This window comes from Schistocerca cancellata, chromosome 2, assembly GCF_023864275.1.
Source record: "Schistocerca cancellata isolate TAMUIC-IGC-003103 chromosome 2, iqSchCanc2.1, whole genome shotgun sequence".
In the NCBI taxonomy this organism is placed as follows: Eukaryota; Metazoa; Arthropoda; class Insecta; order Orthoptera; family Acrididae; genus Schistocerca; species Schistocerca cancellata.
Window position 1 is genome coordinate 255,974,038 of NC_064627.1, and position 15,332 is coordinate 255,989,369.

General features: G+C 43.7%; 1 protein-coding gene across 2 annotated transcripts in view; it reads right to left on the reverse strand.

Annotated features, from left to right (window-relative positions):
- LOC126161589 (glutathione S-transferase 1-1-like) overlaps nucleotides 1-15,332 on the reverse strand; it is a 57,473-nt gene that overhangs the window by 27,737 nt on the left and 14,404 nt on the right. Inside the window, exons 2-3 of one of the 2 annotated variants that reach the window (XM_049917534.1) lie at nucleotides 8,090-8,299; nucleotides 1,307-1,448 (exon numbers count right to left, since the gene is read on the reverse strand). In XM_049917534.1, coding sequence (XP_049773491.1) covers nucleotides 1,307-1,448; nucleotides 8,090-8,292 — 345 coding nt within the window. In that variant the 5' untranslated portion in view covers nucleotides 8,293-8,299. Of the gene's footprint in view, nucleotides 1-1,306; nucleotides 1,449-8,089; nucleotides 8,303-15,332 lie in introns of both variants that reach the window. The other variant, XM_049917535.1, reaches the window with a different exon arrangement.

Here is a 15,332-nt window from a genome sequence, read left to right on the forward strand (position 1 = left end):
TGATCTTAGACTTCAGACCTCCATCAGCCCTCATTCCACTGGATCTATGCCTGAACTTCCCAATACCTCATAACCTTGAGGGATCTTGTCACTATGCATCCATGGCACCTCCCTGTTCATAGCCACTACCAACAATCATGGACTTCATTGTAATGGGCACTCACTATGCATCATCACACAAGGACATTTCAGCTGTAATCAAGTGTGGACCTTTGTCCTCTAAAGCTCTACTTAGTTTGTGGTCAATAAGCAACCACCTGTTATTCCACTGTGCATATCAGTCACTACCTTGTTACACACCTTGGGCAACGGTACTTCACGAACAACAGTAAAACATGGCATTTTCGACAAACACGAATAATCGCGATTAGTGACAGAAAAAATTCTACCATCAACTGGGTATTTAATACCTGACCTTGGGATTTAACCACTGATTTACTGTGTCACATTATTGGTAGCAAAACAAACCCAAAGGAAATAAATGACCAACAATGAAGAAACAAAATACTGAAATGCTAACAATGAAATGAACTATTGCAGAAATAATTTTTGGACGGGTAGTAATATAGAGCATTCGTGCTCTTCACCTCTCCCTGCCTAACAGTGTAGTTTTTTAAATGTAGCTACTATTTTACAATTTATATTGCCTTTTAACACTGCGTATTGAAGAAATGTAGTTTTACCCTTGCATAAATGTTGTTCTTGATCCAGTTGGTTTTATTTATATTCCTTGTAACTAGCGTAACTGAGCACTGGACAGGTTACATGAAAACAGTAGAATAAATTGGGTGGAAAACTATCATCAGTAAGAAACTAGTTAAATTCCTTAATTGTATCTCACAGTTTTGGGTCATACAAATACTATAATGACTGGTTTCGACTCCTTAGTAAGTCAGAGGTTTTGAATCTGTTACACAGTAACTTAGAAACTGAACAGGCTGAGAGAGGCCTTTCTTGTATTCTTTTAGTTACCGTGTTACTATGTAACAGATTCAAAGCATTTGATGCCAACTTACCACGAAGAAGAACCAGTCTACTATTGCATGATATGTTGCCCAGAAATACAATAAAATGATTTTGTTACAGAATGGTCACTACGTTCCACTTAATCAGTGTGCCCAACCTGTATATAATATTTGTTATGCAAGCTTGTGGCTAAATGCTGATGTACCTTTCTATAAATGTGTAGACTTTGCATTTCTTTCATAATATCCTAATCAAACTTCACAGATATCCACACACCCTCTCTACGTTTAATCAATGAAAAACAACTATCCAGCTCTTAACCTATAAATCTGTTACTTACATAATAATCAGCAAAGGCACCATAAAGTGTTGAAAGATCGAAGAAAAGCCTCTGATTCACAAGAGCTCTCTTCTTAGCATCCTTGGGATACAGAGAATCATCTTTGGCATACTGGTCCACTAAGTAAGCAGCTATAGCACGGCTATTTAAAATGATAATTCATCAGAAACATTTCTTTCATATAAAAATCAATGCAAGTTAGAAGAGACAATTACTTTTTTAAGAAAACAGGGATTTCAAAGAAATTTACTACCTCAAACTTGTTTTTGTGAATGTCATTAGTTTCTTATACATGCACACTATACCAAAATGTCCTGTACACCTTGACTGTGTCACGAGTATTAATTCTACAGCATAATATACTAAATAAATCTGATGCCATTCTTTGAAAAGTGACTATATTGTCTGCACAGCCTTCAAGAGCTGTATGACATTCCCATATACGAGGTCTGTTCAAAAAATTTTAGAACTTTGTCCACAAATTTTTTTATGCTTATCTTTTACTCATTGTGCATGGTCTCCTTAAAAATACTCTGCTCCGCAATTGAAACACTACTTCCAATGCTGTTTCCACTTCTGGAAGCAGTCTTGGTATGTCTCTTGCTGGACTGCACTAAGTTCCATCCTCAAATTTTCTTTTATCTCAGCTATAATTGCAAATTGTGGTGTGCGTAGTGTACGACCTTCAGTACACACACCATCAGATTATTTGACTTGTGACAGGAATATGTCTCGTGGTCTTAACATGGCGTGTTTATCTTCTGCTGTTAGGTCAGACGATAGAAATGCCACTTGCACGCTTAGAGTAGCAGATTGACGGTGACCAACTTTAAACAGAACTTGATCAAATTTCACACACATTTATTAAAATAATAACAAGAGTAAAAATTACTTAACTTGGTTCTGGATGCTATTTACAGTTGACAATCTGAAGTTCCTTTGGTATCGGTACGTTAATCTTATTCTCAAATATATATCTCTGATACTTGACAAAAGTGTCTATACATTTATCTTCATGGCTATGTATAGGAATATGGTAATCTTATTAGGTGCAGACTGAATCTCGATTATAGACTGGTACAGACAAATGTTGAACTCGTACAGACTGGTACAGACTAATGCAGACTGGTCATCGGAGGTCTGTACACTCGTTATAATACCTCACGCGTTCATGTATCACTGCGCGAGTGTGAACCGTGAGGAGAAAAGATTCTACGTTAGCAGCAATCTCATTGGCTGCGTTACATATTAATACGTGGATCGGCGGAAGCAGTATTTGGTCCGTCTCTATGGCAGCGCCATCTCATAGTGCTGAGACGGACGAGCGCTGCACCTGCGCTGTTGTGCTTAGCGGGGCGCGCTCTAGTGGGAAAGTTGTGTACGCACTGACTACGCAGAACTATGTACACAATAGAAATCTTTGTCCTTTCAATGGGGTTCTCAACTTTACAAATAAAAATAAAAAAAAAACTCTGCAGGGGTCAGATCTAGGGAGTACAGATGATGAGGCAGCACAGAGATATCATTTTTTGTGCAATAATACTAACAGGGCTGAATGTGCAGGTGCGTTATCACTGTGCAAGTCATGAATTCGCAACATTTCAGACTGTTTCCTTCTCATATTTCCTTGCAGATGATGCATCACGTCCCGATATTACCACAGATTAACAGTTTGTCCCTGTGAGACGAATTCATGATGAAATAATCCTTCAAAGTCAAAGGAAACCATCAGCATGACTTTGAGCCGATCTGACAAGCTTCTTTTAGTATCACAGAATCTTTCCTGACCCATTGTGAAGGTTGAACCTTGGTCTCAACGTCGTAACTGTAGACCCCCCCCCCCCCATCTCATCACCAGTTAAGATTCTCTTAAGGAACATGTTGTTCTCAGTTGCGTGATCGAAAAGCTCTCCACAGATCGAGAGGAGAAGGTCTTTCTGGTCTTGATTCATGAACTGTGGGACAAACTTGGTGGCAACACGATGCACTCCAAGATGCTGTGTCAGGATTCCATTAAATGATCTAACTGGAATGTTACATTCTTCTACAATCTCTCTGACAGTCAGTCTCCAATTGGCATGCACAATTTCATTAATATTCCTGACATCGTCAGTAAATAAATGGCATCTTAAACGAGGGTCTTAAACTTCTGTCTCATTATTTTTAAATCATATGAACCATTCTTAACACTGAGTATTGCTTAAGCACTTGTCACCATAGAAATCCTGCATCATTTGGTGTGTCTCTATAAAGGTTTTCTTGAGATCCATGCAAAATTTAATGCAGGTGCACAACTCCTCTAACCACGTCATCTCGAAATTTGCAAACTGTGTGACAATGTTCTGCTCAATACAGCACTGGATAATAACTAAAAGACATACAACAATGAAACTTCTGGCAGTCACATTAAACACAGGGACACCAACCATATTTCACTCCAACACACAACTGGCATGAAATTACGAATGTTCTGAAATTTTTTGGACAGACCTCTTACACACAACAATGCATCATACTAACATAAATTTCGGAAAAAATCTCTCTCTCTCTGTTTCTCTTACACCCAAGTTTTTTGAAAATTTGCAATAAAACATTGGTTTAAAGTTGATTAATACCGTACTTTCATCTGCAACTCAGAAATGAAATGGGTAAATTCTCCAAGCTATACCAATTTTCCAAAGAATTATTCTCTAAGCATCTGCATATTGCTGTTGTCGCTGTGGGAGTTAACACAATGTCTTTTATGCATAAAAATATGAGCTGCTACTGTATGCACTCCAGTGCTTCACATGTTTTGTGTTTGTGCCGAGCCTGGTGCTCTTTAAGGGCCACTGAAATAGGGGGCTGGGCAATACCAAGTGTTGTCAAGACTCAAAATTCAAAGCTGCCATAGTGTTTGTAGTCCTTTTGCATTATTAATCATCATACCCCAGTTATTTATTCATCTCAGTCATCCATTAATAGAAGTAAATTAAGTAAATTTTGTTTATAGTGAAATTTCATAACAAACTGTTTAATTACAGTACACAAATTGTAAACTAAAATCTACTACAGATCCATCTTTATATTTCTTTAATTAAATGATAAAAATTTTTGTGTGTTTTCCGAGATCAAAACTGCAAACTATTCCTTCCCTTGTGAGCCAAACTAGTGCAAAATTCTGCGTACACCAATCCAACCAACATCTAATGCAGTTGTTTCACAAGCACTAGTATGACAACTAACCAGATGGTACCTGTGTGATGCCCACCACAAAATTGTGGATAACTACAAGCTCTACTACTGTGCTGAACAATTTGTGTGCAAAAACATAAAGACTTCAACAACTTCTTCATTATCTCCGTCATTTGTATTCTCTCTGGGAGGGGAAAGGCAACCCAAAAATAAGCTCCTTTCTTGTAATTCATTTCTCTATTCCTCCAACTGCCCCCATCTTTGTTTTCCCCATAACCTCGCTTTCCTTCACTTGAAATTTTTCATCCTATTATTCATGTACCTAGATATTTTACATCTAGTTCCTGTTCACACACACACAAAAACAAAGATGATGTGACTTTCCAAACGAAAGTGCTGGCAGGTTGATAGACACACAAACAAACACAAACATACACACAAAATTCAAGCTTTCGCAACCAACGGTTGCTTCATCAGGTAAGAGGGAAGGAGAGGGAAAGACGAAAGGATGTGGGTTTTAAGGGAGAGGGTAAGGAGTCATTCCAATCCCGGGAGCGGAAAGACTTACCTTAGGGGGGAAAAAAGGACAGGTATACACTCGCACACACACCCATATCCAACCGCACATACACAGACACAAGCACACATTTGTAAAGGCAAAGAGTTTCGGCAGAGATGTCAGTCGGTTGCTAAATGGAGGAGAAATGAGATCCATCCTTTATAAAATCCTCCCCACTCCACCAAGAGTATCTTTCCGCCATCCACCTATCCTTCGTAACCTCTTAGTTCATCCCTATGAAATCCCCAAACCACCTTCCCTACCCTCTGGCTCCTACCCTTGTAACCGCCCCCGGTGTAAAACCTGTCCCATGCACCCTCCCACCACCACCTACTCCAGTCCTGCAACCCGGAAGGTGTACACCATCAAAGGCAGAGCCACGTGTGAAAGCACCCACGTGATTTACCGACTGACCTGCCTACACTGTGAAGCTTTCTATGTGGGAATGACCAGCAACAAACTGTCCATTCGCATGAATGGACACAGGCAGACAGTGTTTGATGGTAATGAGGGTCACCCTGTGGCTAAACATGCCTTGGTGCATGGCCAGCACATCTTGGCACAGTGTTACACCGTCCGGGTTATCTGGATACTTCTCACTAACACCAACCTGTCAGAACTCCAGAGATGGGAACTTGCCCTTCAGTATATCCTCTCTTCTTGTTATCCGCCAGGCCTCAACCTCCGCTAATTTCAAGTTGCCGCCACTCATACCTCACCTGTCTTTCAACAACATCTTTGCCTCTGTACTTCTGCCTCGACTGACATCTCTGCCGAAACTCTTTGCCTTTACAAATGTCTGCTTGTGTCCGTGTATGTGCGGTTGGATATGGGTGTGTGTGCAAGTGTATACCTGTCCTTTTTTCCCCCTAAGGTAAGTCTTTCCGCTCCCGGGATTGGAATGACTCCTTACCCTCTCCCTTAAAACCCACATCCTTTCGTCTTTCCTTCTCCTTCCCTCTTTCCTGATGAAGCAACCGTTGGTTGCGAAAGCTTGAATTTTGTGTGTTTGTTTGTGTGTCTATCGACCTGCCAGTGCTTTTGTTTGGTAAGTCACATCATCTTTGTTTTTAGATATATTTTTCCCACGTGGAATGTTTCCGTCTATTATATATATATATATATATACAGGGTGTTTCAAAAATGACCGGTATATTTGAAACGGCAATAAAAACTAAACGAGCAGCGATAGAAATACACCGTTTGTTGCAATATGCTTGGGACAACAGTACATTTTCAGGCGGATAAACTTTCGAAATTTCAGTAGTTACAATTTTCAACAACAGATGGCGCTGCAAGTGATGTGAAAGATATAGAAGACAACGCAGTCTGTGGGTGCGCCATTCTGTACGTCGTCTTTCTGCTGTAAGCGTGTGCTGTTCACAACGTGCAAGTGTGCTGTAGACAACATGGTTTATTCCTTAGAACAGAGGATTTTTCTGGTGTTGGAATTCCACTGCCTAGAACACAGTGTTGTTGCAACAAGACGAAGTTTTCAACGGAGGTTTAATGTAACCAAAGGACCGAAAAGCGATACAATAAAGGATCTGTTTGAAAAATTTCAACGGACTGGGAACGTGACGGATGAACGTGCTGGAAAGGTAGGGCGACCGCGTACGGCAACCACAGAGGGCAACGCGCAGCTAGTGCAGCAGGTGATCCAACGGCGGCCTCGGGTTTCTGTTCGCCGTGTTGCAGCTGCGGTCCAAATGATGCCAACGTCCACGTATCGTCTCATGCGCCAGAGTTTACACCTCTATCCATACAAAATTCAAACGCGGCAACCCCTCAGCGCTGCTACCATTGCTGCACGAGAGACATTCGCTAACGATATAGTGCACAGGATTGATGACGGCGATATGCATGTGGGCAGCATTTGGTTTACTGACGAAGCTTATTTTTACCTGGACGGCTTCGTCAATAAACAGAACTGGCGCATATGGGGAACCGAAAAGCCCCATGTTGCAGTCCCATCGTCCCTGCATCCTCAAAAAGTACTGGTCTGGGCCGCCATTTCTTCCAAAGGAATCATTGGCCCATTTTTCAGATTCGAAACTGATTACTGCATCACGCTATCTGGACATTCTTCGTGAATTTGTGGCGGTACAAACTGCCTTAGACGACACTGCGAACACCTCGTGGTTTATGCAAGATGGTGCCCGGCCACATCGCATGGCCGACGTCTTTAATTTCCTGAATGAATATTTCGATGATCGTGTGATTGCTTTGGGCTATCCAAAACATACAGGAGGCGGCGTGGACTGGCCTCCCTATTTGCCAGACATGAACCCCTGTGACTTCTTTCTGTGGGGACACTTGAAAGACCAGGTGTACCGCCAGAATCCAGAAACAATTGAACAGCTGAAGCAGTACATCTTATCTGCATGTGAAGCCATTTCGCCAGACACGATGTCAAAGGTTTCGGGTAATTTCATTCAGAGACTACGCCATATTATTGCTACGTATGGTGGATATGTGGAAAATATTGTACTATAGAGTTTCCCAGACCGCAGCGCCATCTTTTGTTGAAAATTGTAACTACTGTAATTTCGAAAGTTTGTCTGCCTGAAAATGTACTGTTGTCCCAAGCATATTGCAACAAACGGTGTATTTCTATCGCTGCTCATTTAGTTTTTATTGCCGTTTCAAATATACCGGTCATTTTTGAAACACCCTGTATATATATATATATATATATATATATATATATACTGATACTTCCTCTCCTTTATAATTTTCCCTAACCACAATTCTTTCATCTCCAACAAAACTTGTCTGCAGGAACAACCATGTATAGCCAATATATTGTGTGTGTGTGTGTGTGTGTGTGTGTGTGTGTGTGTGTGTGTGTCACATGGCGTCCTCTTCAAGGACTTTTGTAATTGACCAAAACAAATCACTACATCTACTCTTGATAGTGCTTGTGGTTAATAATAAGAATATATTATTTAAAAAATGATATATAAAGAATGTGGGATCTTTTGTGAAATGAAGTACACAAATTATTTGAACTTGATTAAATGCTAGAACATTATTAGAACAGTTCTCACCTCTCCCAAAGATAAAAACCATTATCATCTATTGTAGGAATCGTATGTTGGGGATTCATTTTCAGAAACTCAGGCTTCAGATGTTCTTTAGCATCAAGGTCTACAAACTTGCTGTTAAGTTTCACACCAATGGCAGCAGCTACCATCTTAACTGTTCTGCAGGGTGGACTCCCTGTCTCACCATAAAAGTCAAGAGTTGCCATTGCAAAACTGCTGAAAGAAATTGTTCCTTAGAAAGTTACTACAGGCTGAATAATATCAATGCACAAAAATGTGTCAAAAGTGTAACATGTGGTATTCATATGTGATCATCATGTCAACATGCTCAGGTGGTAGCTGAATAGGTGTGTAAATGGACACAGAAAATAGTTATAGTCTTTATCTCATGATACTCCGTTCAATTTGAAACAAAAGAGAAAAAAATGAACAGTTGGGACCAGAAATGCACATTACTGGTTATACACTAAATTAAACATATTAAGTAAAAGTCCTTGGAGTGAATAAAAAGTTAAATTAGGGTCAACAAATTGAAAAATTCATGAAGCTCAGTTTGGCACGTTTTGCACTACCAAATCCATCTTACTGTGTTGTCTTGAAGAAATGACAAACTTTATTTTGAATAATTTTATTACCTATCGTTCTAAAGAATTATCTTCTACAGAAATATGGCTAAGTATGAAATATATTTTAGTTATTGTATCTGTTGATCTAAGGATTACTGCGCCACTCCCAGTTCCCATACACACCTCATCAGCAAACGAAACTCCACAAGCAAGCAAATGATTATCAATATAAGGATTTCCAGCAGCATGCTACATATACAGCAGATCTTTACCACAAAAATGAGCCCACCAACCGAGTGCACAGAATAATACAGGGCCAATGCTGTTGCCACCTTGGCAAGTAAAATTAGTCATATACCACAATCTCACAGGAAATTTCAAAAGAACAAATCACTAGGTTTTGAGACTAATAACCTGGCGCGATTCCCATGACTGTACATTTGCAGTGGAGGATGCACAATTACTTCCATAAATTATCTGTTGCCACACTATTACCATTAAATACTGATTTGGTGCCCCAAAGATGACACAGAAGGCCTGACCTTCAGTACTAAAAAAGAGCAGTCTTATATTTACAATGTCTACAGTGTCTTGTTCTTATGCTGTCTCTTAAGAAATTATGCTTTTATGGCATGCTGTTCTGCTTTATAATAATGAAAACTGATGATCTTTGAAAGAGCTTTGGGACTGAAGGAGACCAGTCACTGAAAAGCAGATGCATTGAGTCACTGACAGGCATGCACACAAAAAAAGAAGACTTGCGGGGTTGTGGAGTAACCCTTTTCAGCCTTTTCTTTCTTTTTTTTTGTTATGGTTTTAGGGCGCAAAACTGCTACGGTCATTAGCGCCCGGTCTGTTACTTAGGGGGGCAAAAAAAAAAAAAAAAAAAAAAAAAAACCCCGAAACTGAAAACCAGCAGCAATGGGAACAAAACTCAAAAAATTGGAGAAACTAAAAACAGAAGAAAAGCTTTAAAAAACCACTATAGAAGGGGGTTGGTTGACGTGTCCTGGGATCCAGAGGAACGCCACAGAGACGCCCCCCAAGTGGAGCAAGTGGAGGCAGTCCTGAATCCGGTGGACCAGAGGGTGGACAGGGTAGAGAGCTTGGAGACTGAGGAGAGAGCTGAGAGAATCTGAACAGATAACATACTGTATCCGCTGATGGCGATGGATATATTGGACAGCCTGAAGAACAGCGTAAAGCTCCCCAGTATAAACCGAACACTGGTCGGGAAGTCTAAATCGATTTGGGGTGTCGCCAACAATATAGGCACTCCCTACACCTAACGATGTTTTCGAGCCATCAGTGTAAATAAATGTGGCTTCCTTCATTTGTGCACATAGAGCAGCAAATGCCTGACGATAAACGAGTGAAGGGGTACCATCCTTGGGAAACTGATGAAGGTCACGGAGCAGGCAGGTCTAGGGACGGAGCCAAGGCGGTGCTGTACACCAAGTTGTCAAGAAGGTTTTAGGAAAGCGGAAGGAAAGAGAATGGAGCAGTTGACGGAAGCGGACTCCCGGTGGTAGATGGGAGGGAGGGCGGCTTGCATACCCTAAATCCAAGGAGGCGTCGAAAAAAATGTCATCGGCCGGCATGGGCAGGCATGGAAGACAGGTGGCTAGCATAACGACTCAGAAGGACAGCTCGCCGATTGGATAGCGGGGGTTCAGCAGTCTCAGCATAAAGGCTTTCCACAGGGCTGGTGTAAAAGGCTCCAGACACTAAACGTTATCCACGGTGGTGGATAGAGTTGAGACAATGAAGAATAGACGGCCGAGCAGAGAAGTAAACTATGCTTCCATAGTCCAATTTCGAGCGCACTAAGGCGCGATAGAGGCGGAGAAGGACCACTCGGTCCGCTCCCCAGGACGTACCATTCTGGACACGGAGGGTGTTGAGGGATTGCAGACAGCGGACCGAAAGATAGGAAACGTGGGAGGACCAGCACAGTTTTCTGTCAAACATAAGACCCAAGAATTTAACGATGTCTGAAAATGGAAGGTTGACAGGTCCTAGATGTAAAGAGGGTGGAAGAAACTCCGTACGATGCCAAAAATTAACACAAACGATCTTACTGGGAGAAAAGCGGAAGCCTGTTTCGATGCTCCAAGAGTGGAGGCAATCGAGACATCCCTGAAGACGTCGTTCAAGAAGGCTGGTCCGTTGAGAACTGTAGTAGATCGCAAAATTGTCCACAAAGAGACAGCCCAAGACATCAGGAAGGAGACAATCCATAATTGGATTTATGGCAATGGCAAACAGTACAACACTTAGCACAGAACCCTGGGGTACCCTGTTTTCTTGGGAGAAAGTGCGGGAGAGAGTAGTGTTTACCCGCACTTTAAATGTGCGCTCTGCCATAAATTCGGGAAGAAAAAGGAGCAGCCGACCTCGAAAGCCCCAAGACAACAGTGTGCGGAGGATGCCTGTCCTCCAACAGGCATCGTATGCTCTCTCCAGATCATAAAATATTGCTACTGTTTGGTGTTTCCGGAGAAAATTGTTCATGATATAAGTGGAGAGAGCAACAAGATGGTCAACTGCAGAACGATGCTTTCGGAAACCGCATTGGGCAGGTGTTAAAAGACTGCGGGACTCCAGCCACCAAGCTAAACAGCAATTCACCATACGCTCCAAAACCTTACATACACTATTCGTGAGAGAAATGGGGCGATAGCTAGAGGGGAGATGTTTGTCCTTTCCAGGTTTCAGAACAGGAACGACGATAGCTTCCCGCTATCGTCTGGTAAAAGTACTGTCGGTCCAAATTCGATTATAAAGGCAAAGGAGGTAACGCAGACTATGGTATGATAAATGCAGCAACATTTGGATGTGGATACCATCCAGTCCTGGGGCGGAGGAGCGAGAAGAAGAGAGTGCATGTTGGAGTTCCCGCATGGAGAAAACAGTATTATAGCTTTCACGATTTTGAGTGGAGAAAGCAAGAGGTTGCACTTCCGCTGCACGTTTCTTCGGGAGAAACGCTGGCGGGTAATTTGAAGAGCTCGAAATCTCAGCAAAGTGTTGACCCAATGAGTTAGAAATTGCGACGGGGTCCACTAATGTATCATGGGCGACAGTGAGCCCAGAGACAGGGGAAAAACTAGGCGCGCCAGGCAACTGTCGAATCTGACTCCAAACTTCCAAGGAGGGAGTGAAGGCATTAAATGAGCTAGTAAAGAAGTCCCAACTTGCCTTCTTGCTATCACGGATGACACGACGGCATCGTGCACGGAACTGCTTATAGTGGATACAGTTGGCCAAAGTAGGATGGTGTCTGAAAACGCGAAATTCGGAGGTGCGAGGTACTGAATGTTCCACAGCTGTAAGAATAACGTCTGTAATATGAGTGACCTCATCGTCATCGAATGTCGCTAGAGACGAAAAAAGTGTCCAATCAGCTTGGGCAAATTTCCAGTGTCACGTGCGCATATATGGCAGTTGTGGCTGCAATCGAAGGACACATGGAAAGTGGTCACTCAAGTGTGTAACAGTAAAGGCGAACCATTCGAAGTGCCGAGCTAGCGGAACAGTACCGACCGAAAGGTCCAAATGAGAGAAATTTGTTGTGGAGGCAGACAAAAATGTAGGGTCCCCAGTGTTGAGGCAAACAAGATCTGCTTGGTAGAAGATGTCTATCAATAGTGAGCCACGCGGACAAGGATGTGGAGATCCCCAAAGCGGGTGGTGGGCATTGAAGTTCCCAACCAGCAAATAGGGGGGTGGAAGCTGACCAAGAAGATGAAGGAGATCAGCTCGTGCCATTGGTGTGGACGATGGAATGTATACAGTACAAAAAGAGAAGGTGTATCCAGAAAGGGAAAGACGGACAGCGACTGCTTGGAAGGAAGTGTTTAAGGGGTTGGGTGATAATGGAGAGTATCATGGAGAAGAATCATGAGTCCTCCATGGGCTGGAGTGCCTTCAACAGAGGGGAGATCAAATCGAACTGACTGAAAATAGGGGAAAACAAAGTGAACGTGGGGACGCAGCTTTGTTTCCTGAAGACAGAAGATGACCGGCGAGTAGGATCATAAGAGGATCAACAATTCATCCCGCGGATATTCCAATGGATAATGGACATAGGGTGGACAGAAAATGGAAGAATGTGACCAAGGTTGCCGTCAACTCAACGACTGCTCAGAGCTTGCAACCAACAGCGTGGAACGGCATTCAGCCGAAGGCAGAAGATCCTGATCTATAGGTTGTTCAGGAGTAGCTCCTGCCACCAGCGATCGGCCGGCTGATCGGCCGCCAGCAGGGCGCCTCGGCGATACAGATGACGGCCGATGGCGGCTACCACCAGGTGGTGCTGTAGAAGAGACACGCCGTGGCGGAGAAGAAGAGGAACTGGGTTTATTATTAGCCTTCTTGGAAACAGGATGTTTAGATGAAGGAGGAACCGATGGTTGTGAAGTTGGGGTACGTAAAAAATCTTCACAAGTAGGCTCTTTTTTGGAAGTCCGGGTGTCTGACTTTTGGGCTCGAGATTTAGCAGAACCTGATGAAGGGTGAGCCCTAGAGTGAGCAGGCGAAAGTGGGGAGGTTGAACGGGCGATCTTTGCGCTGGCTGATGTGACGACCGAGGCACTAAAGGTGAGATCACAAGTCTGCATGGCCACCTCCTTTGTTGGCCGAGGAGAGGCAAGGACAGTGCTGTATTTATCTGTCTGAGGCACAGTGGGCTTTCGACTGGCAAATAATTTTCAAGCAGCAAATCACTCTGATTTCCTGAATGAGCTTTTCGTCTTTAAAAATGCGGCAATCTCTAGAGGAAGCAGCATGGTCACCCATACAGTTGATGCAATGAGGGGATGGAGGTGGACAAGCACCCTCATGGACATGCTTGCCACACGTAACACATTTGGCCGGATTGGAACAGGACTGGCTGGTATGATTGAACCGCTGACACTGATAGCAATGTGTAGGGTTTGGGATGTAAAGGCAAATGGAAATTATCTCATAGTCCGCTTTTATGTTCAATGGGAGTTGAACTTTGTCAAATGTCAAGAAGACAGTACGGGTTGGAACGATGTTCGTGTCAACCCTTTTCTACATCTACATCCATACTCCGCAAGCCACCTGACGGTGTGTGGCGGAGGTTTTCATGACTCTATGAACAGCCGTTACGCCCTGGTCAGACAGGTAGTGTTGAATTTCCTTGTCGGATAATCCGTCGAGGGAGCGTGTATAAACGACCCCACGTGATGAATTTAAAGTGCGGTGGGCTTCCACCTGGACAGGGAAGGTGTGTAGCAGTGAAGTACGCAGCAATTTTTGTGCCTGGATGGCACTGACTGTTTCTAACAATAAGGTGCCGTTTCGTAATCTGGAACAAGACTTTACAGGAATTGCAATTGCGTCGACACCTTTCTGAATAATGAAAGGGTTGACTGTGGAGAAGTCGTGACCTTCGCCTGACCGAGAAACAACAAGGAACTGTGGCAACAATGGAAGAACTGTCAGTGGCTGAGACTCATTGAACTTACGCTTGTGAGCAGACATAGTAGAAGATGAGGAAACCATTGCGGAAGGATCCCCCATGATTACCGGCGTCTCCGATGGTGCGCTCCTCCCTTTTGGGGGCCCTCTCTGAGGGCACTCCCACCTTGGGTGATTGTTCACACCTCAGGTCACACCTCCCGAGAAACGGACGGAAGGACCAATCGGCACTTTCGGAAGGTATCAGCTCGGGTAATCACCCCTCCCTGGGCCTGGCCGTTACCAGGGGGTACGTACATGTCCTACCTGTCTACCCGGGGCAGAGAATTATGCGTTACCCTGTCACTGGCTGCGCATGAAATTGCGTGGGTCGGCCTTCAGACACGCACACGGAGGAAAAAAGAGAAAGGGAAAAACAGAGGTCTCAAACGCTGTAGCGGAGAAAAGGGTAAAGAGAAGAGGTAAGGAAAAAAGAAGGACAAAGGAAGGATGAAGACATGCAAGCAGAGAAAACGAAGAAAGTGAAAAATGTGTTACATTTTCGAGCATCCGTCTCCGGACGTAGGCACAAAACATACTCCCAGAGGGGGAGAAAGGGAAGGAAAGAGGCGGAGGTGGGGGGGGGCGAAGATGGGGGATGGGGAAGGGTGCGGAAAAGGAAGGTATGCAGCCTGGAAAGGAAGGAGGGCCACATAGCTCGGGGTCCTGTACTCGCTACGCACGTATCCACAAAAGAGTTGTGGACCCCCTGGGGGGCTTTTCAGCTATTGTAAAATACACATAGAAAGTACACAAACAAACAAACATGGTGCCAACTGGACATACAATGTCAATGCCTCATTTCAGCAGGTGGACTGATGTAGGGTGGACTGGGGTGAAGTGAGGTTTGTGTCGGGTGGGGTGGTTGGGTGGGTAGAGGGACAGAGAGTTGGAAGGCAAGGAGAGGGGTTAGGGTGGTTGGATAGCGATTCAGAGGGAGGCAGCTGGTTTGCGGGCTAGTAATGTGGGAGGGAGGGGTGGCAGCTGCACAAGTTGGACACTTCTGTTGAAGCTGGTGGAGAGCACTGCTTGCTGAAGGTGACATGGGGACATGATTGGGAGGAGCCAACAGGACAAAGGGAGGAGAAACTGTTGGGTGTAACATGTGGGGATAGCGGGTTACCAGAGATTGAGGCCAGGACAACTACAGCAGCAAATGATGTGTTGTGTGTGTAACTTCAAACTGTGTAGCT